This window comes from Geotrypetes seraphini, chromosome 1 (assembly GCF_902459505.1).
Source record: "Geotrypetes seraphini chromosome 1, aGeoSer1.1, whole genome shotgun sequence".
NCBI lineage: Eukaryota > Metazoa > Chordata > Amphibia > Gymnophiona > Dermophiidae > Geotrypetes > Geotrypetes seraphini.
Genome location: NC_047084.1, coordinates 262,518,251 through 262,538,898, shown reverse-complemented (window position 1 = coordinate 262,538,898; position 20,648 = coordinate 262,518,251). Strand labels below are relative to the sequence as shown.

General features: G+C 39.5%; 1 protein-coding gene across 6 annotated transcripts in view; it reads left to right on the top strand.

Annotated features, from left to right (window-relative positions):
* Window positions 1–20,648, top strand: part of HTT (huntingtin) — an 831,912-nt gene that overhangs the window by 571,621 nt on the left and 239,643 nt on the right. For all 6 annotated transcript variants that reach the window (XM_033950363.1, XM_033950354.1, XM_033950401.1 and 3 more), the window contains one exon: window positions 11,747–11,869. In XM_033950363.1, coding sequence (XP_033806254.1) covers window positions 11,747–11,869 — 123 coding nt within the window. The remainder of the gene's footprint in view (window positions 1–11,746; window positions 11,870–20,648) is intronic.

Below are 20,648 nucleotides of genomic sequence, written 5' to 3'. Positions count from 1 at the left end.
GATCATTTTGGGAGTCGGGGAGTCGGCGGTCCTTCGGGGTGGGGGTGCAGGTGCGTGCGAGCGGTCCTGCTTGGGGTGAATCGGACGTCGGGGGGGGGGGGGAACTATGTAAACAAAATACACAGCAGAAGCTGCCAGTTCCTGGCATAAAGTGTAGGCATAAAAATCGCAACAGAATCTGCTATCTGTACCCAGCCAGACATTTATTGACTGACTTTTTCATTCTAACGCAGATTTCCAATAAACTACATCTTTTACTGCCAATATTGATCCCAAAATGTCCAGGAAAAGAAAAGTTGACGGTGAAGGCAGACAATTTAATGACAAATGGGAAAATGAATACATGTTTGTGCTTAGTGAGGGCAAACCAGTGTGTATATTGTGTTATGAGACAGTGTCGGTGATGAAAGAGTACAATATACGTCGTCATTTTGACACCAAACATAATGTTAAGTATGGCAAATATACTTTGGAAGAAAAGCATAAAATTGTTAAAGAACTAAAAGGCAAACTACAATCACAGCAGCAAATGTTTACAAAGGCTACAGCGAAAAATGATGCTGCAGTGAAAGCAAGCTTTATAGTGGCTGAAGAAATTGCCCGTATTTCAAGGTGTTTTTCAGAGGGTGCCTTTTTGAAGCAATGCATGCTAAAAGTGTGTGAGAAAGTATGCCCAGACCAGATACAGAGTTTTCAAACTGTCAATTTGTCAAGAAACACCATTGCAGACAGAGTTCAAGAACTCTCAGGAAATTTATCATCACAGCTGGCCGAACAGGCATGCAGTTATCTCGCTTTTTCACTTGCTATCGATGAAAGCACAGACAACACTGATACAGCGCAGCTGTCCATCTTTATACGTGCTACGAAGACCGACCTCTCTGTCACTGAGGAACTTTTGGATGTAGCTGCCATGCATGGGACGACGACTGGTAGAGATATATTTGAGGCTGTGGAGAAATCTATAAATAATTTTAAATTACCCTGGGAAAAGTTGGTGGGGCTAACTACCGATGGCGCACCTTCAATGTGCGGAGAAAAGAAAGGCTTGGTTGGATTAATGAAGGAAAGAATGCAAAAAAGTCACTGCCACACACCCTTGATTACTTATCATTGCATTATCCACCAAGAGGCTATGTGTGGAAAAGTTCTGGACATGAATGACATAATGACCACAGTCATTAAAACTATTAACTTTATAAGGGCACGTGGCCTGAATCATCGCCAGTTCCAGCAGTTTTTACAGGAGGTGGGTGCAGAGCATGGAGACGTGCCATACCACACAGAAGTAAGATGGCTGAGCAAGAGCGCAGTCCTCAAAAGATTTTTTGAGCTCAGAGAACAAATTGCTCTTTTCATGGAAAGTAAAGGAAAGCCCTTGCCTGAACTGTCGGATCCCGCCTGGCTATGTGATTTTGCTATGATGTGTGACATATGCGAGCATCTCGCCCAACTGAATCTGAAGCTGCAGAGACGCAAACAAGTCATCACGAAGACGTCTGACATGATCACAGCATTCCAGCGTAAACTTCAACTATGGAAGTCCCAACTGGAACAGGACAATCTTGCCCACTTTCCCGTTTGTTTGAGTATCTCAACCACTATTTCTGGTACTTTTCCTTGCAGTCAGCTGGCTACCAAAGTTAGCCGTTTACTAAGTGAATTTGAGCGGCGCTTCTCTGACTTTAGAACACAGCACTCAGGCTTTGACATCTTTGCCAATCCTTTTACAGTTGATGTCAACAATGTGCCCCATCACCTTCAGATGGAGATAATCGAGCTTCAGTCTGACAGTGGCCTGAAATCAAGGTTTCAGGATGTTGAAATTGAGGACTTCTACCCTCTACTGCCCCCTGACTCAATGCCAGAGCTCCGACTTCATGCTGCCCGTATTCTATCCATGTTCGGGAGCACCTATCTTTGTGAACAGATGTTTTCAATAATGAATCTGAACAAAAACAAGCACAGATCACGCATTACCGATGACAACCTCCATGCTGTTTTGCGGGTTGCTACAGCCCAAGAAATAAAACCGAACATTGACTCATTGATACGGGGAAAACGGTGTCAGACATCTAGCCAGAAAACAAAACAATGAGCATTTTAGGTACATTCCAATATTACTGTTTTGCTTGATACCAATATTACTGTTTTGCTTGATAGCATGTGAGTTGGTTAACAGCACTGTTAAGGAAAAGATTGTTCCACTCATTTTAAATTCACATTTCTGGTTAACATTGTCAGTTTATGACTGTTCAGTAAACCATTCGGCCCGCGATTTAGGCTAGATTTTGGCCCCTTCTCTGATTGAGTTCGACACCCCTGCTCCAAACCATTCTCCAAGAGAGTCTACTTTAAATCTGACACAAACCTCTCTACTGCTCTAAGAGGTTCAATCCCTCCTCAATGCCATCAAGGAAGTTCCTCCCTCTCAACAAGATCACAGATATTACTTCCGATACTTCTTGGTTCCCAAAAAGACTGGGGGACTACGACCCATTCTGGATTTCCAAGCTCTCAACAAATATCTTATCAGAGAGAAGTTTTGAATGCTCTCTCTTGCCGTTCTCTATCCCCTTTTGGCTCAGAATGAATAGCTATGCTCTCTGGACCTCAAAGAGGCTTACACGCATCTACCAATTTATCTGGCTTCCATGAAGTACCTTCGATTTCAAATCAGTCATCGTCACTACCAGTACAAAGTTCTTCCGTTCGGACTGTCTTCACGAAGTGCCTAATTGTAGTGGCAGCAGCCCTCTGATCCCAAGGTCTCCAGGTGCTTCCTTATCTGGATAACTGATTGATCAAGGCTTCATCATCACAGGAGGTGGTTCTGGTGACGATTCACACCATTTCTTTCCTTCAAACCTTGGGCTTCGAAATCAATGTCCCAAAGTCCAACCTCCAACCAACCCAACGTTTCCAGTTCATCGGGGCTATTCTGGATACTACTCTCATGAGGGAGTTTCTTCCCACAGATCGCCTAACCGCTTTGCTTCATCTCTGTCAGCAGATGTTTCAATTGCAAAAAATCTCTGTGAGATGCATGATGGTCCTAGGCCACATGGCCTCCACCATTCATGTCACCCCGCTTGCCAGATTGCATCTTCACACTTCTCAGTGGACTCTCGCTTCTCAGTGGACTCAGGCAACAGATCCGCTCTCACAGCATATCTCTGTAACCTCATCTCTTCTACAGTCGCTCCACTGGTGGATGACCTCCTCCAAAATATCCAGAGGTCTACTTTTCCATCTTCCTCTGCACTACCAGGTACTCATGACAGATGCTTCTACATACGCCTGGGGGGCACACATGAGTGGCCTTCAAACACAAGGTCATTGGACTTCCAAAGAACGCAAATTTCACATCAATTTGCTAGAGCTCAGAGCGATGTATTATGCACTGAAAGCTTCCCAGCATCTCCTGAGCCATCAAGTCCTCCTCCTTCGCACGGACAATCAAGTAGCAATGTTCTACATCAAGAAGCAAGGAGGCAAGGGCTCTCTCCTTCTTTGTCAGGAGGCTCAAAAGATTTGGCTTTGGGCAACCACATGTAATCTTTTTCTGAGAGTGGTCTACACACAAGGAGAACAGAATTCCTTGGCAGACAACCTCAGCAGAATTCTCCAGCCCCAAGAATGGACTCTCAGTTTTGACAACTCTTTACACAATGAGGCACTCCTCAGATGGACTTATTTGCAGCTTTCCACAACCACAAATTGCCTCACTTCTGCTCCAGGCTCTACTTACCTCACCGCCTAGAAGCAGATGCGTTTCTTCTGGATTGGGCGCAAATGTTCCTCTATGCGTTTCCTTCCACTCCTTTCATCTTGAAAACTCTTTTCAAACTCAAGCAGAAGTCAGCCACCATGAAACTCATAGCTCCTCGGTGGCCCAGACAACATTGGTAATCCTTTCTACTTCAACTCATCACCAGGGAGCCCATACCTCTTCCAATATTTCCTACTCTGCTTACACAGAATCAAGGAGCTTTTCTTCATCCCAACCTGCAATCGTTACACCTGACAGCTTGGTATCATAACTGCGAATGATTTCTGTATTGTTTTATTGATTTGCTGTTGCATGGTGCAGCATCTGTTATTCCTAGTAGTTATAGCGTGGGTTGTATAGGGTAATTGATTGTGTTAATTTCTTTATTTCTTTATTAATTTTCCAAATAATACAGAAGAAATCTTCTTGTTACAGTAAATCAGAGTATTCAAATCTAAATTTTTAACAAGAATAATACCTAAGTCAGAAAAGAGAATAACAAAAATTATAAATGATAAATCAATATTAAATTTTCAAATAGGTATATAACCAACATATATGCCATATTTTTAAGATGGAAAGAGCAATTGCTTTGGAGAAAGGGAATTATAATAATTTTATAAAGATCTGGGGGCCATTGGAAAGATATTGTAATGAGTAAACATCACTTTTCTTAGATAGATATATGTACAAATGGGGGGGGTTGTGCTGGAAATCTTACTAAGATATATGTTTATAATATATTTATGATATGATTGATTATAATTATTTTAAGAAGGGTGGTTGGGTTGGGATATAATTTTCATGTTTCTATGATTATATATGAAAGAATTTCAAGTGTTATATTGTAGATATTAATGACATATTCCTGTTCACTTGTTGTAAGATTTTAAAATGAATAAAGAATATTAAAAAAACCCAACAAATAGGTATATAATTTGCTACCAAACTTAAACTCTTATATGTCCTCAAAATGGAGAATATAAAGAGTTCTAAATAATTCAAACAATTATTAAACAGAAAGGGCTTAACGTGAAGACATTCCCGGCTAAATATTTATAATGCAGCTTTTAATATGAAAACTAAGATATTTTCTTCATATCTAAGAAACTTCGAAGTTGCTCCGGTGTGAAAAAAAAACATATTTAGTCCTGGCATATCTAATAAGACATTTACATGGATAATTTAAGTGGAAAGTAGCTCCCAAATTTTTTACCTCTTCCGTCATATCCAAAAACAACTTTCTACGATCCTGAGTAGATTTAGTAACATATGGAAATAGTCATATTTTTGACTAAAAAAGAATTACGGAAGAACATTCTAATTAAAGCATTTAAATCCTGCTCAAAAACAAAAGAAATTAACAATGTGGGTGCTTTGAGACGGTAGTTCAGTCTTCTTCCTTGGAAGATAATATATCCTATTTATAGGAGGAATAGCTTCAGAGGTATATTTTAAGTTTTCCATTAAATATTTTTTAAACATATCCAAAGGGGTAAGTGTAGAAAACTTAGGAAAATTCAACACTTTCAGGTTAAGCCTTCTATTGTAATTTTCTAAATATTCAATTTTTCTTTGAAGAAACATTATCTCTTTTACGAAGGTACCTGAGAGTTTCTGTATAGAGGCAATCTCTGCGTTCATTTGATCAAATTTAAGATTAGTTTCAGTTTGAATAGTTTTCACAGATGTTGATAAAGTATCAATTTTACCAAGTATCAATTTTACCGATTGTGTTGATTTCTATGTTGGTTATTGTTGGGATTTTGTCATTTTCAAGGAGGATGAATTTTGTTTTGTCTGGGTTCAATTTCAGTTTGTGATTTTTCATCCAAGTTGCTACTGTTTCTAGTGTTCAGTGTATTGTGTCTGTCATAGAGGGTTTTGGTTGATCGAAAGGTATGAGAATGGTAATGTTGTCTGCAAAGCTGTAGGAAGCTACGCCTTGATTGTCCAGGTGGGCACTGAGGAAAGCCGTATAGAGGTTGAAGAGTGTAGGGGAAAGTGGGGATCCTTGGGGTACGCCACGGGTTGGACCAAGGTTCTGATTTTTCTTTGTCTGATTTTACTCTATATGTTCTTGACTTTAGGAATCCTTCGAACCATGAGTAAACTTTATCTGTAATTCCTATTATATCCAGAATTTGTAATAGGATGTTATGGTCCACCAGATCAAATACAGTAGTCAGGTCCAGTTGTATGAGCATCATTTTTTTTCCTGTGCTGAGTTATTGCCTAGCTGTGTCCATGAGATATCCTAATAGTATTCTCTGTGCTGAAATTGGATCTGAAGCCGGATTGCGTAGGGTGGAGAATGTTGTGGTTTTCTAGGTAATTGGTGAGGAATTTGGCTACTAGTTCTTCTATTATTTTGACATAGAGTGGTATAGAGGCAATGGGTCTGTAGTTGGATGTTTGGTCTGTTGGTCCTTTAGGGTCTTTTAGGATCGGGGTGATGATGATTTTGTTGAGGTTAGTTGGGTAGAGGCTGCTTGTGAGCATGGTTTGTATCCATTTTAGTAGAAGAGTCCGGAATTTTGCTGGAAGTTTTTAGGAGATATGGTGGACAGTGGTTGAGATCACAGGATGCATGGTTGTACTTTTTGTAGTATTTGTTGAATTCGGTCCATTGTATGTGGGGGATTGGGACCATATTCTGTCTGCAGCAGTAGATTATTTTTTTTGTGGGAAGAATTGTGAATTCAAGAAGGTGAGTAGGCATGTCATTGAAGGTAGCTCTGGCATTTGTAATTTTGTTTTGGAAGTGTTCTGCTAATAGGGTGGCTGAGGGGGAGGGGTATTGTTAATGGTTAGGTAGGGTTTGGTGTCAGTTAGGTTTTTTAGTATTTGAAATAGTTTTTTGGTGTCTTGGGTTTCTGTGCCTATTAGGTTGGAGTAGTGTGCTTTTCTCTTGTCCTTTAATTGTGATTTGTATTGTTTGTTGGTTTTTTCAAGGTGTTTTTTTATGGTCTAGGTTAGATTTTCTCCATTTTCTTTCTAGTCATCTACATTGTCGTTTGAGTTGTAGCAGTTCATTGTCAAACCATCGGTCTGATCATCTGCTGATTCTAGTTTTGGTTTGCATTGGAGCTAGTTCATCAAGGGTGTTAGTGCTCAATTTGTCCCATTGTGAGATGAAGTACTTAGGGTTGTTATCTTGGATCTATTTTAGTCCAGAATTTGGTGGGTTCGATGTGTTTGTGTGAGGTGTATGTTATTTTTTTGGATTTTGTTATGGTTTTGTTTTTGGCTCAGTTGATGTTAAAGGTGTAAGTGTAGTGGTCTGACCAGATGGATCAGGACCATGTTCCATTCGATGTATGAATTTCTAGTAGGGATGGTTGATGGGTCATGAAGACTATGATGTCAAGTTGGTGACCTTTCTCATGAGTGGTTTGTGGATTTAGCATTTGGAAGGATAAGGCTTTGAGAAATGAGAGGAAGTTGTCAACTTGTTTGGATGATTGGTCTTCTAGGTGTAGGTTTAGGTCTCTTAGGATTAAATTGTAAGTTGCTGTTAGTGAGTTTTGGTATATGAAGTCTTCAATTTCAGGTTTTGCTATAGTCCAGTTTCCAGGCGTTATAACAGAGCATGCAGTTTAGTGTGTCTTTTAGTGTGGTGCTTGAAAGTTGGCAGGTCCATGTATGGGGTGGACGTTTTTTCAATTATATTTAGGGTTAGTTCTTCTTTGATTAAGATTGCTAGTCCTCCTCCTCTTTTTTTTCTTTCTGCAGACTAATGTTATTTTGTATCCCGGTGGGCAGACTTCAGTTATTCTGGGACCTGTGTCGGAGGTTAGCCAGGTTTCTGTGAGGAAAAGGCAGTCCAGGTTTTCATTTAACCAGTTTTTTATAAGATCTGTTTTTGGGCCTAGGGCTCTGATGTTTAGGTATGTGCATTTGAGTGTAGTGATCTCTGTGTGATAATTGTGATTAATTTTTGGGTATATGAGTGATTTAGGGTGATGGTGTGGTTTGGTCTTTGGGTGTGTTGGTCTTCTTCCCCATGCTGGGGTAATGGGGTGTTGAATGCTGTTTTGTTGGTTTGAATTATCTTCTCCATCTCTTTGATTCTGGTCTTAAATCTACATATATCAGATTCCATCTCAGCACTATTACAGCTTTTCACATACCAGTGGAGGGAAAGCCTCTCACTGCTTATCCATTGGTCTCCAGATTCATGAAAGGGCTTTTCAATGTTAAACCACCTCTCAAGCCTGTCGTCTGGGACCTTAATTTGGTTCTTTCCAGGTTGATGAAGCCAACATTTGAACCAATGCCAACAACTCACCTCAAGTTTCTCACCTGGAAGGTTGTTTTTCTCATCTCGCTCACTTTTGCCAGGTGAGTCAGTCAGTTACAGGCGTTGGTCGCAGATCCACCTTTTACAATTTTTCACTATGATAAAGTAGTTCTACGCACGCATCCTAAGTTTTTACCGAAAGTGGTTACGGACTTGCATCTCAATCAGTCCATTATTCTAAGCCTCATTCTCATCCAGGAGAAACAGTGCTGCACACTTTAGATTGTAAACACGCTTTGGCCTACTACATTGACCGGACAAAGCCTCATAGAACATCTCCCCAACTCTTCATCTCATTTGATCCTAACAAGTTGGGTCATCCTGTAACCAAAAGGACAATTTCCAACTGGTTGGCTACCTGTATATCATTTTGCTATTCTCAGACCAGACTGCCTCTGTTCACAAAGTCCAAGCTATGGCAGTTTCTGTAGCTTTCCTCAGATCCACTCCTATTGAGGAAATCTTCAAAGCTGCCACCTGGTCCTCAGTTCATACATTCACTTCACATTACTGTCTGGAAACTTTTTCCAGACGGGATGGGCACTTCGGCCAGTCAGTTTTGCAAAATTTGTTTTCTTAAAGGCCAACTCTCCCTCCAACTCTTTCTAGTTAGCTTGGAGGTGTGAGAACATGCTGCCTGCTAGTCCTGGGATAACTCCAACTTAGATAGTATAGTAGCGCTAGATAATATATCAATGTTTTATGAATTCTTTCTTAGTCCAGTTTCTTTACAACAGTACATCTTAGGAATTCAGATATCCACCCTTATCGATAGATACACGTGGTGGGATTCTTCATGATTCCAAGTACTATTTCCCAACTATTTACTTATTTCAATTATTTTATATAAATATAATAAATAATAGACTTAGCTTATTCAAAGTCCATTCCCCTTCCCGATGCGTTTCACCGCACTTTCTCAAGGTCGGGGGAACTGGACATTACAGCATAGCTTCTCCTAGTATAACCAGCCATTCAAAGGCCAATGTCCTGGGATAAAACACAGTTACTTACCGTAACAGGTGTTATCCAGGGACAGCAGGCAGATATTCTCACAACCCTCCCACCTCCCCTGGTTGGCTTCTTAGCTGGCTTATCTTAACTGAAGGGAAGGCGCGCCTCTGTTGGGCGGGAAGGCACTCGCGCATGCGCGATGTGGGCTATCACAAACTTTCTAAACTTAAAGTTGTGATTCACTTTTCAAGTGTCCATACCGGGGCTCCATCGGTGATGTCACCCATGTGTGAGAATATCTGCCTGCTGTCCCTAGATAACACCTGTTACGGTAAGTAGCTGTGCTTTCTGTACCCCTCCCAAGGGAATCGCCAAGTACCACTACCTTTCGCCTCCCAGTGGTCATAGATCCAGTACTTTTTGGGATTTCAAACTCTGGTCCTTCCTCTCCTTGGGATGCTCTCATCTCCTCCACTTCCAGGACAGCATGCCGGTTCTTCAGTTCAAGGGTGGGGGGGTAGTCACAGTACAATCTTGCAGTGTTCCGTAACCTGAGTCCAGCTGTCTTCCCTCAGCAGAGCCTCTCCTTCCCCACTACTGGAAATCTTTGACACCTCATGAACCATTTTATCGTATCGATGTACCTCTCATTTTCACGGATGCTTCTCAATCTTGCCACCTCCTCTTTTAGTTCTTTTACTTCCCTCATGAGGGATTCAAGCTGAAGACAGCTTGTATATGGAACTACTCCCTCTGCCTGGGCAACATTTTCTATCTGCACAGAAACAGAAGTTGTATCCTGAGCAGCAGCAAGTACACGCAGCTCCTGATTGGTGAGGCCCGACTTTAGTACAGGAAGAGGAAGTCGGAGCTGCCCTCTCCTGCCTCTCCGGCTGCCCTCTCCTGCCTGGGTCATTTGCGGTCGGAAAATACCGTGAATGACCGGGATCGCGGACCACAAATTTGCAGGGGAGCACTGTATATTTGAACACTTTTATATACGTATTGAAAGGGTTCAGAGTTAATATCCTGGGTAAATAGGTGGGAAGGGGGATTTGTTCAGAGATGTTTGGGGTTGCATAGAAGAAAAACTGGAAGCAGGGACTCTAGATCATTTATTATACTTTTGTCCCTGTGTCATGGCCTTTTGGAAATCAATTTGGTCTCAAGTTAATTGTTTATTAGAAAACCATGTAGCCCTATCATATGATATAATCGTATTTGGGACGTCAATGAGAATAAAAAGTCAAATTTCATCAAATAATAATTAACTTTTATTAATAATGACAGGAATCGCCATTCAACATATCACCAGAAATTGGAAAAATTACACAAGACTTAATCACACCTTCTGGTGGAATTCGTTGTGTCATATATACAAAATGGAAAGAACAATTGCCATACAAAAAGGGAATTATAATAATTTTAAAAATATTTGGGGGCCATCGACAACTTATTGTAATGATTAGACGCCTTTTTACATTGAAAGTATAATTATAATTATGGGAGGGGGGTAGTATATAGTTATTGTAAAAAATTTGACCATGTCACACCACTTTTTATTGAATCTCATTGGCTCCCTATCTCTCATCGTATCACCTTTAAAATATTACTTTTAGTTTTTAAAACATTGATCTCAAATGAACCTCAATTCATCAACAGATTACTTATCCCATATTGTACTCCTCGCACTTTAAGATCAACCAACCAAAATCTTCTAACAGTTCCATCACTAAAAATTATTGGAACTCGTCGCACTGACATTTTTTCTGTTATGGCCCCACAATTATGGAATAGCTTGCCCCAGTATCTTAGAGTAGAAAAAGATTTGAAACAGTTTAAAAGTAGCTTAAAAAGTTTCCTTTTTAAAGACGCATTTAATGTATGAAATTAATTTTTCTAATTCTTTTTCAACTTATTTTTTTCTCTTCTCATTCCCTTACCTCATGTTTTTGTTACCTTTAATTTTTTTTTTTTTTTACAATTGTAGTTTTACCCTTTCTTTCCTTATATGTCCGTTAGTCTGTATGATTTTATTTTTAACAATGTATTAAATTTTAACTAACCTGTTATTTGCATTATTATTTGTAAATCGCTTAGTAAATTAAATAAGCGATCCAACAAATCAAAAATAAACTTGAAACTTGAAACTTATAATATAGGTTGAATCAATATCTATGAATATAGCACATGTATGCTATTTTTTTGATTGCAATATTTGTGAAAAGGGTGGGTGGGGAGGGAGATAATTTATGTATTTAAGATGACAATAGAAAGAATTTCAAGTGATATGTTTGATTCAATTAATGTAATATTGTGTACTTAATGGAAGATGAAAAATGAATAAAGAACTGGAAAAAAAAGAAGAAAAACAGTTCACTGGTATACTAATCTTTGTTTTGAATAAAAAAAAAAAAGAAAGAAATACAGGTGGAAATAAAGAAGTAAATAAGAAAACAGATAAATGGGAGCAGAGCAGGGGTGGGGTATGGGCGGGGCAGGACCAGGGGTCCCAGTGTACTTGTGTGCCCTGGTTCTAGGCATTGTGGTCTATAATGCTGAATTCCTTTTTTTGTTTTGTTAAAAAATAACAAACCTATTGTATATAAGTGTAAAATTAATTAAACAAAAATTCTCATAAATAATTTTAAAAAAGTGATGGATAAGCTTTCCAGTTTAACTGAGAACCAATCATGTTGAGTTTGATTATGTTTCAGGACTGGTATGTGTCTTTGGTGAGATCTCAGTGCTATACCCGGTCAGACTCTGCACTGCTGGAAGGTGCTGAGCTGCTGAATAAGATTCCTCAGCTTGAACTATACTCATTCATGATCAATAAGGTAATTAGTCTATGAAAATGAAAGACTTTGGAATTTCTTCTGCTGCATCTGAAAGTCACATGTAAAACACATTTCAAGTTGCATTTAATTTTGAAGAGTTTTTGCTGTCTACAGGGTACAGTTGTTATCATTTTTGCCGAATAATTTATGATTCAACAATGGAAATCTTCCTGAATATCTGTGAAGCATATTTTAATGTAAAGCAAATGTAATGATTTAATAAGTGAAATTCTAGTGCAATGTGTCTAGTGGTCCTGAACCGCAGTGTCTTGTATCTGAACCTGCAAGTTGCTTGCAGAAAACTGTTACTCATGTTCTCAACTCCATCTTCTACTCAGGGAGCAGGAGCTGCTCCTGCCTCCTCAGTCTGTTTTCTGCAAGCAAATGGCTCAGAAGTCCTTCTGATCTGCTCTGCAGTTTTATTATTTTGGGGTATTTTTTTCTCAGTATTTGTTTAGAGTCTTAGTGCCCAGAGGTTTCCACTTGTTGGGACCTCTGCCTGGGAGAAGATGCAGACTCATGCCATGGAAGATGCTACTAGCAGGATCAGTCCATTGGGGTCACCTAGCTAGCCAGCCTGCTGATATTTTTTATAGCTCATGGGCCGTCCTCTGCATAGCTGTTTGCATCCCTGATTTAGTCAGGAGCTTGAGTGCAGGCTATTTGGGATTCTTCTTTGCTCAGCTGAGATTAATAGTGGGCCGGCTGCATTATCCTCTCCCCCCCCCCACCCACCCCCTTTGTGACAAGGTTTTCTGGGGGTTAAGGCTCAGTCCAAACTTGGTCCAACTGGCAGTTCTCTTCTCCATTTGTTCCAGCTGAATTCTCTGCCTTGGTCTGTGGGAGAGTTGCCAGTGCAAGAAATGGTATTCAATTTTGATGAATCAGAGAAACTCAAACAAATTTCTAACACTGGATTATGTCTGTCCAGTTTTACTGGCCACCAGAGCAGCAAAACTGAACAGACAACTCACCAATCTGCTGTCATCGACCGCAGACTACAAAACCTTCAAAAAAGAAGCAAAAACCATACTCTTAAAAAAAATACATAAAACCTATATAACACAACCAGATTATCTCAGAAAAAAAAAATGTTCAATCTATCTTTATTGGGAGACCTTAAGATGGTGAATGATGTTCAGGACACCAACCTTTGTTATCTTCAGGAAAATTTCACTGGAGCAGTAGGTGATGGTGTTCTTTGGGATGCTTTGAAAATCTACTCCTTATGTATTTGCAAATATCATGACAACTCATATGTTATCCACCTTATTTATTTAGCAATATGACAATTCTTATGTAATCAGCCTTGAACTACCTTGACAATTCTTATGTAATCCGCCTTATGTATTAGCAATATCATGACAAATGCTTATGTAATCTGCCTTGAACCGCAAGGTAATGGCGGAATAGAAATCACTAATGTAATGTAATGGGTCAATTTGACAAACTGAATAGTAGCAAATCACCTGGACTGGATGGTATACATCCCAGAGTGCTGATTGATTTAAAAAATGAATTTGCAGAGCTATTCAATTTGAATTGATTCACCTGATTCGAATCGGTGAATCAATTCGAATTGTGAATCGGGCAGCACTAGTCAAAACTGTTTAAACACTTAGTGGAGGAAAAAGGAGGAAAAGCCTCAGATCCCCAAATGCTGCTAGTGCAAGATTGAAAAAGCATAGAGGAAAGGGAAAACACCTCATCAGCTGAAAAAAACCACCAACACCTCCCACTTTTAACATATGCTAGAAAAATAACTTTAATTATGATTTTTCTTCAGCAAACTTCCCAATTTGAGCATATGCTGGAAAAATAATGTTAATTCTAATTTTTCTTCAGCAAAAAAAGACTACGTTAAGAGTCAAAATTTTAAAAGAACTTATGTTGCTCAAACGAAGTAGAACTTATCTTGCTCAAATGAAGTTGTTCACTCAACGTTTAAACATTCAAAGCACTGCATGCTGCCTCTGCAGTGCCCCAGTCCACTGTCAAAGATAGCTAGTTGGCGTTTCGCCAAAGGGCTGCTTCAAGACTAAAGGACTCACTCTGTCGGCGCTTCAGCTTAATGCTTACTGTACAGCACTTTTGCCCTGAAGCTGCCCTTCGGCGAAACGCCAGCTAGCTTTCGTCGGCAGTGGATGCGAGGAAAAGCATGCTCATAATTGAGCACTGAAACAAATTTGCTGGAGAAATTTCAGTGCTTTTCCTCGCATCCAGACATCACTAAGTTGGTCACAGACCACTAGGAGTCTCCAGAGGTGTGATTAAACACTCATAGGCAGTGCAACTACAGGTGTTACTATCCAACTAGTCTTATCCAAACAGATACCCGTGTTAAAAGCAAAACGCATTCAAATACACAATGTGTAGGGGGGAAAAAGACTTCCGAGACCTTTAGAGGCAAGACTGCTGGAATTTAGCAAATGTGGCAGGTCATGCCTCGATCATAGTTTTTTGTGCTGTTAATTTGAAAACAAAGATAGCACTAAACTTTAACTAATTGCATTTATCTTAAGTCAGATGTATAGATCACGCCACACTCAGACACCAGCACAGATCTCTCAAATTCTAGGAGACCCTCATTTTACCATCATAATGAGGCCATCAGGAAAATTGCTATAGTGCCTTGGAATAAAGAAAAAAGTGTGGCAAACATGATACATGGTCAAAACAGTGCAAAATTTAAATGCTTCTCAAAGAGAAAACAATGAAACACTACTTGACTGAAAGAAATCATTCAAAAAATGGTGCCTGTGACAGGACGGGTCTTTTAATCACTCACAGTGGATTGCATCATTTACTGACTTGCCAATTTTTACTGAATGTAAAAACCACAAAGAACAAAGAAAAAACTGAAAACTCAATAGAAAGCACTCAGTAAAAAGCATCCCATTCAATTTTATCATTTAAACCTTGAGGGTATAAAGATTGCAAAGTAAAAATCCAATCTGCTTCTCACCATCTTAATGCCAGACAGCGGTCCCCTCCTCATCAATTCTTTTGAATAGCTTTAATTGTGAAATAGCGCAAGTCTTTGAACCTATGATGTTGAGAGATGCAATGTTAAACAAGGGGTTCTTTGATCACGTTCCTTTTGATATTAGATTTGTGTTCTTTTTTTTTTTATAAATCTTTATTCATTTTTAATCTTTCAACAAGTGTAAAAATTAATATCATACATATTCTTGAAAACATCACTTGTAAATCTAACAAGAAAAACAACAATTGTATATATATAAACCCATAACCCACCCCCCTTCCTATTATTATTAATAGTATACACAATAAAATAAAAACCCTTCCCCCTCTCTATTATTCATATTGATATTAGATTTGTGTTCTAATAATCTTATTCTTAGTTCTCTGGTCGTCATCCCAACAAAATAGTTGGTTACAAGAGCATTTGATGATGTACACCACATGGTCTGTTTTACAAGTACTAAAAATTTTTAAATGGTATTTCTTGCCAGTTATAAGGTTCGTGAACTCTTTTAATTGTAAAGTAACTTCAAATATTGTGCATGAACCACATTATAATGTCCAACAGGGAGTAAATTGCCAGACTGTTTCTGTGGCAATGATAACGGACACAGGAATTCTTTAAGGTTTTTTTTTCCCCTGGAAAAAGTAAATCAGAACTCCATGTTTGAATAGGGGGAAGTGATTGAACAATGTCCAACGTTGCCTGATTAAATCAGCTATCATGGAACTTTGTGTAGAATGTTTCAAGATGCAGGTAAACTTCTGGTCATTTTCATTATCTTTACAGAAGTTGATCATTGTTGTTAAATTTAGCTCTGGTGTAGGCATGACGTAGAATGTTAGGTGGATATCCCCTAGATTTAAGTTTTGTGGATAGATGTCAGGCTTGTACTTTAATCTTCAATGTTAGTACAATTTCTTCTGAGCCTTATCATTTGCGAAAAAGGCAAACTTTTTTTAAATGATGAGGATGATGACTTGAAAAAAATAAAAAAGTATTTTTCGCAGTTGGTTTCAAATGTTTTAATGCTATAACCCAAATGATCATACATCATTAAAATGTCAAGAAAATGAATTTGTCTAACTGGCAGTAAGTGAATTGTATATTTGAGTCACATTGTGTTCAACTATTTGACAAATCTTGTAAGTTATGACTAAGATCCTGTCCATAATAAAAATAACGTTGTCTATATATCTCTACCAGGTATTGATTTTTTCAATGAAAGGTGACTTATAGACCCAGGTTTCTTCATACTAGATCATGTAAAGATTGGCAACTGAAGGAGCAAAAGTTGCACCCATTGCAACCCCTTTATGTTCATATTTTGCATTTACTGTTTTATTCTTTGCATAGTTGGGATAGAAAGAGTGGTAAATTTGCTTAGTAGTAAGTTGTGAATTTCGATTTTAGGATTGGATAGAGTCTGTGTTGTGGCATTTAATAGTAAATTCCGTAGTTGTTCTATCTTGTTTGTGAAGTATAGTGCCAGGTCTTGTGCTGGAGGGTTCTCAGTGTTAGGGGGGTTTTGTTTATTGCGGTGGTGATCTCCAAGAGGGGTAACAAGATTCTGGAAGGGAGATGGTTAGTTATATACAGTAAAAGTATCTTATTGCAAAATATCAGTTTGAATAAGTGCGTCTTCTGGTGCCTATGGTGAAGTGTCAGGAGATATTTAACTGAGATATTGAAAATTCCAGAGGCTTCATATCCTCCTCTCTCAATTTATTATTTGCCTAAGAAAAAAAAATAGAGTCCTAATCAGCAGAATTTGTCTGCAGATAGTTTGGACTTAAATTTCCTTGAGAAATCAGATATTGATGTGATGGTGAGAATTGTATTATGCAGGAGATAAGGGGTGCCCATAATCCTATATGTATAAGACACCTCTTACCTGGGAACCTGAAAAGACACTAATACATATATATAAAAGGATGGAGCTAAATGATAGAAATGCGGAGATTTGGACAGCTTTCAGAGTACAGTAAAACCTTGGTTTGCGAGCATAATTCATTCCAGAAGCTTGCTTGTAATACAAAGCACTCGTATATCAAAGCAAATTTTCCCATAGGAAATAATGGACACTCTGACAATTTGTTCCACAACCCAAAAACTTTAATACAAAATACTATACATACTTGTATTTTAAGACCTCGCTCATTTAGAACAGTCACTACACTCCTGCAGCATCAGAGAGAGAAGAATCAACGGCTCAGTTGTGATGTGTGTATGCTGTATGTACTTGTATTGCAAGACGTTGCTTGTATATCAAGTTAAAATTTAATCAAATGTTTTGCTTGTCTTGGAAACCAAGTTACTTGCAATCCAAGGTTTTACTGTATATATTTTTCTGTTACAGGTGAAGAGAGAAAACATATTTTGGTTTAATATCTGGAAAGTGTGTGTGATAGACCAAACATAACAGTTGACGGTAGCTAAAAGTCATTAAAAAAACTTATAAATAAGCTAGGGGGTGTCGCACTGCCCTATTTGTACTGCTCCCTTGGCAACTGGTTGGGGAAGCGAAACTTAGCTTAGGTTTGCTGGAATGTCTTGTGATTCAGTAGCATGTGATAATTTAAGTCATTACTTGTTGCTAAGGAAAATTACTAATGAAGTATGATTAACCAGAAACCATGTGACTTGAATAGAACCAATAGAGTGTTGCTGGAGTATGCAATTTGTAATTGGATTCTAGTGAGCAATTGTAATCTAATTGGAAGATGTACCATAATGAATTGCTCTATAAAGCGGCATTATGACCCTCTCCGATCTACTCATGATTCCCTTCTTTATCATGCCCAACATTCTATTTGCTTTCTTTGCCACCGCCGCACATTATGCTGATGGTTTCAGGGTCCTGTCTATCAGTACCCCCAGGTCTTTTTCTTGTTCACTCTTACTCAGAGTTGCACCTGACATGCTGTACCCGTACTCCTTGTTCTTTCTGCCCAAATGCATTACCTTGCACTTTTCCACATTAAACTTCATCTGCCATTTCTCTGCCCATCTCTCTAACTGGCTCAAGTCTCTCTGTAGTTCCTTGCTGTCCTTTTGTGATCTGATTGTCCGACATAGCTTGGTATCGTCTGCAAACTTGATGATTTCACTGGACATTCCTTCTTCTAGATCGTTGATGAAAATATTAAATAAGATGGGCCCAAGAACCGAGCCCTGGGGCACACCGATAGTCACTTTCTCCCAGCCTGAGAGCTTCCCATTTATGCCTAACCTCTGCATTCTGTTTTCCAGCCATTTGCCTATCCACCTTAGTATGTCTCCCTCTATTCCGTGGCTTTGTAATTTCCTGAGAAGTTTTTCATGTGGAACTTTGTCGAAAGTTTTCTGGAAGTCCAAGTATATTATGTCCACTGGTTCCCCGTTATAGATTTGTTTGTTTACTGTTTCAAAGAATTGTAGTAAATTCATTAAGCATGACTTCTCTTTCCTGAAGCCATGTTGACTGGCTCTCATCAGGTCGTGTGTATCCAAGTGCCGGACTATGCTATCTTTAATCAGTGCCTCAACCATCTTTCCAGGGACAGACGTAAGACTCACCAGTCTGTAGTTGCCCGGTTCTCCTCTTGATCCTTTTTTGAAAATTGAAGGTTGTCATATCAGTCAGTAGGATCCCCAAAACATTCCCAAGGCCTTGAATGTTTAAATTACACTTTTGTGTCTTATAGTTTTTTTTTTCCTTGGCCTCCTCTGGAGATACTACTACTACTAATTGTTTCTATAGCACTACCAGACGCACGCAGTGCTGCACAGAGTCACAAAGAATAAGAAAACAGTCCCTGCTTGAAAGAGCTTACAATCTAAACAGGCAAAACAGACAAACAGGATGTCATGGATACTGTTAAGGGGAATGGTTTATCAGCAGGCTGGGTTGAGGGCAGAGGAGTAGGGTTAAGGATTGAAAGCTATATCAAAAAGGTGGATTTCAGTATGCTTTTAAACAAGGGAAGGGAAGGTGCTTGACGGACAAACTCAGGTAATTTATTCCAGGCATAGGGGGAAGCTAGATGAAAGTAACAAAGTCTGGAATTGGCAGTGGAGGAGAAGGATAATGCTAAGAGTGACTTAACTGAGGAACAGAGTTCTCCAGGAGGTGTATAAGGAGAGAGAAGCGAGAAGAGATATTGAGGGACAGACTGAATGAACACACTTGGTCAGCAATAAGATCTTGCGATGGCAGATAAGGAGCCAGTGAAGTGACTTAAGGAGAGGGGTGACATGAGCGTAGCGAGGTTGGTAAAAGAGGAGTTGTGCAGCAGAGTTTTGCACAGATTGCAAGGGGGAGAAGCGACACTGCAGGATACCAGTTAGGAGTAGATTGCAGTAATCTAAGAGTGAGGTTACGAGAGCTTGGACAAGGGTCCAGGTAATGTGCTCAATGAGGAAGGGGCGAATTTTGGTGATATTGAAGACATAGAAGCGACAGGTCTTAGCAGCTTGTTGGATATGCATTGAAAATGAGAAGTCTGAATCGAAGACCACTCTAAGGTTGTGAGCAGAGGAGACTGGAACATTTGAACCAATGTCTATGGATCATTTCTTACATGGAAAGTTATTTTTCTTATTGCACTCACTTCTGCCAGAAGAATTAATAAACTTCAAGCATTAGTGGCAGATCTACCTTTTACCTTGATAAAGTGGCTCTGCGCATACACCCAAAGTTTCTGCTGAAAGTTGTCACTGAATTTCATCTCAATTAGTCAATTGTGTTTCCATTTTTTTTCCCCTAAGCCTCATTCTTATTCAGGAGACACGACACTTCACACTCTTGATTGCAAACAAGCTTTGGCTTATTATTTCAACAGAACAAAGCCGCATAGGACATCTCCTCAACTTTTTATCTCCTTTGATCCTAACAAGTTGGGGCATCCGGTTACCAAGAGAACGATATCCAAATGGTTGGCTGCATGCATCTCGTTCTGTTATACGCAGGCTGGGCTGCAACTGGAGAATCGTGTTACAGCCCATAAAGTTAGAGCTATGGCAGCTTCATTAGCTTTCCTCCAATCTACCCCTATTGAGGAAATTTGCAAAGCTGCTACATGGTCCTCGGTTCATACATTCACTTCACATTACTGTCTGGCATCTACACACTTGATGAAAGGAGTAGATTTTTTGCGAGTTTCTTGATTGGAACCTTCACACTATATACAAGGAGTAGATTCTTTGTGAGTGTCTCGACAGGAATCTGCACACTCCATACAAGGAGCAGAGTCTTTGGGAGTGCTTTGAGATTTCTCGATCCAAACCACTGCGTTTCGATCTACAGCTTCGAGCCCTATCCATTCACCAGCAGCGTTGCCTGTTTCCATACATAGGGCAAAGTTTCCTCGATCTCGAGACCTGCTTCCAAGCACTACTTTCATTGCTGATCGAGGCCTTCATCGAGACATCCATCGAGGCGCAGATCTTCTAAAGAGCAGCCTTCTTCATCTGGGCCTCATTCCAGACCTTCCAGTTCTTTGAGGCCCCCAACTCCTCACTCCAGCTCACCGCTTCCGGATCCTGAGAGATCAGGTGCTTTCATTGCCTCCTCCAAGTTTCCATATTCTTTGGATTGTCCCTTCTCCAGAGAGGCTTCACCTTCGTTCTCCGCTCAAGGCATCTCGAGGTCATCGAGCCCTTCTCGAGGCAAGGCCTTGGCGGATCAGCTGATCTGGAAATTCAGTTTGATGCTGTTTCTAAATACTCTAAGGAGTATTTCAAGGTCATGCATATACCTCAACCTTTTACAGAGTCACTTAAGCTTCCTTTTATCAAGCTTTTATCTCAAGC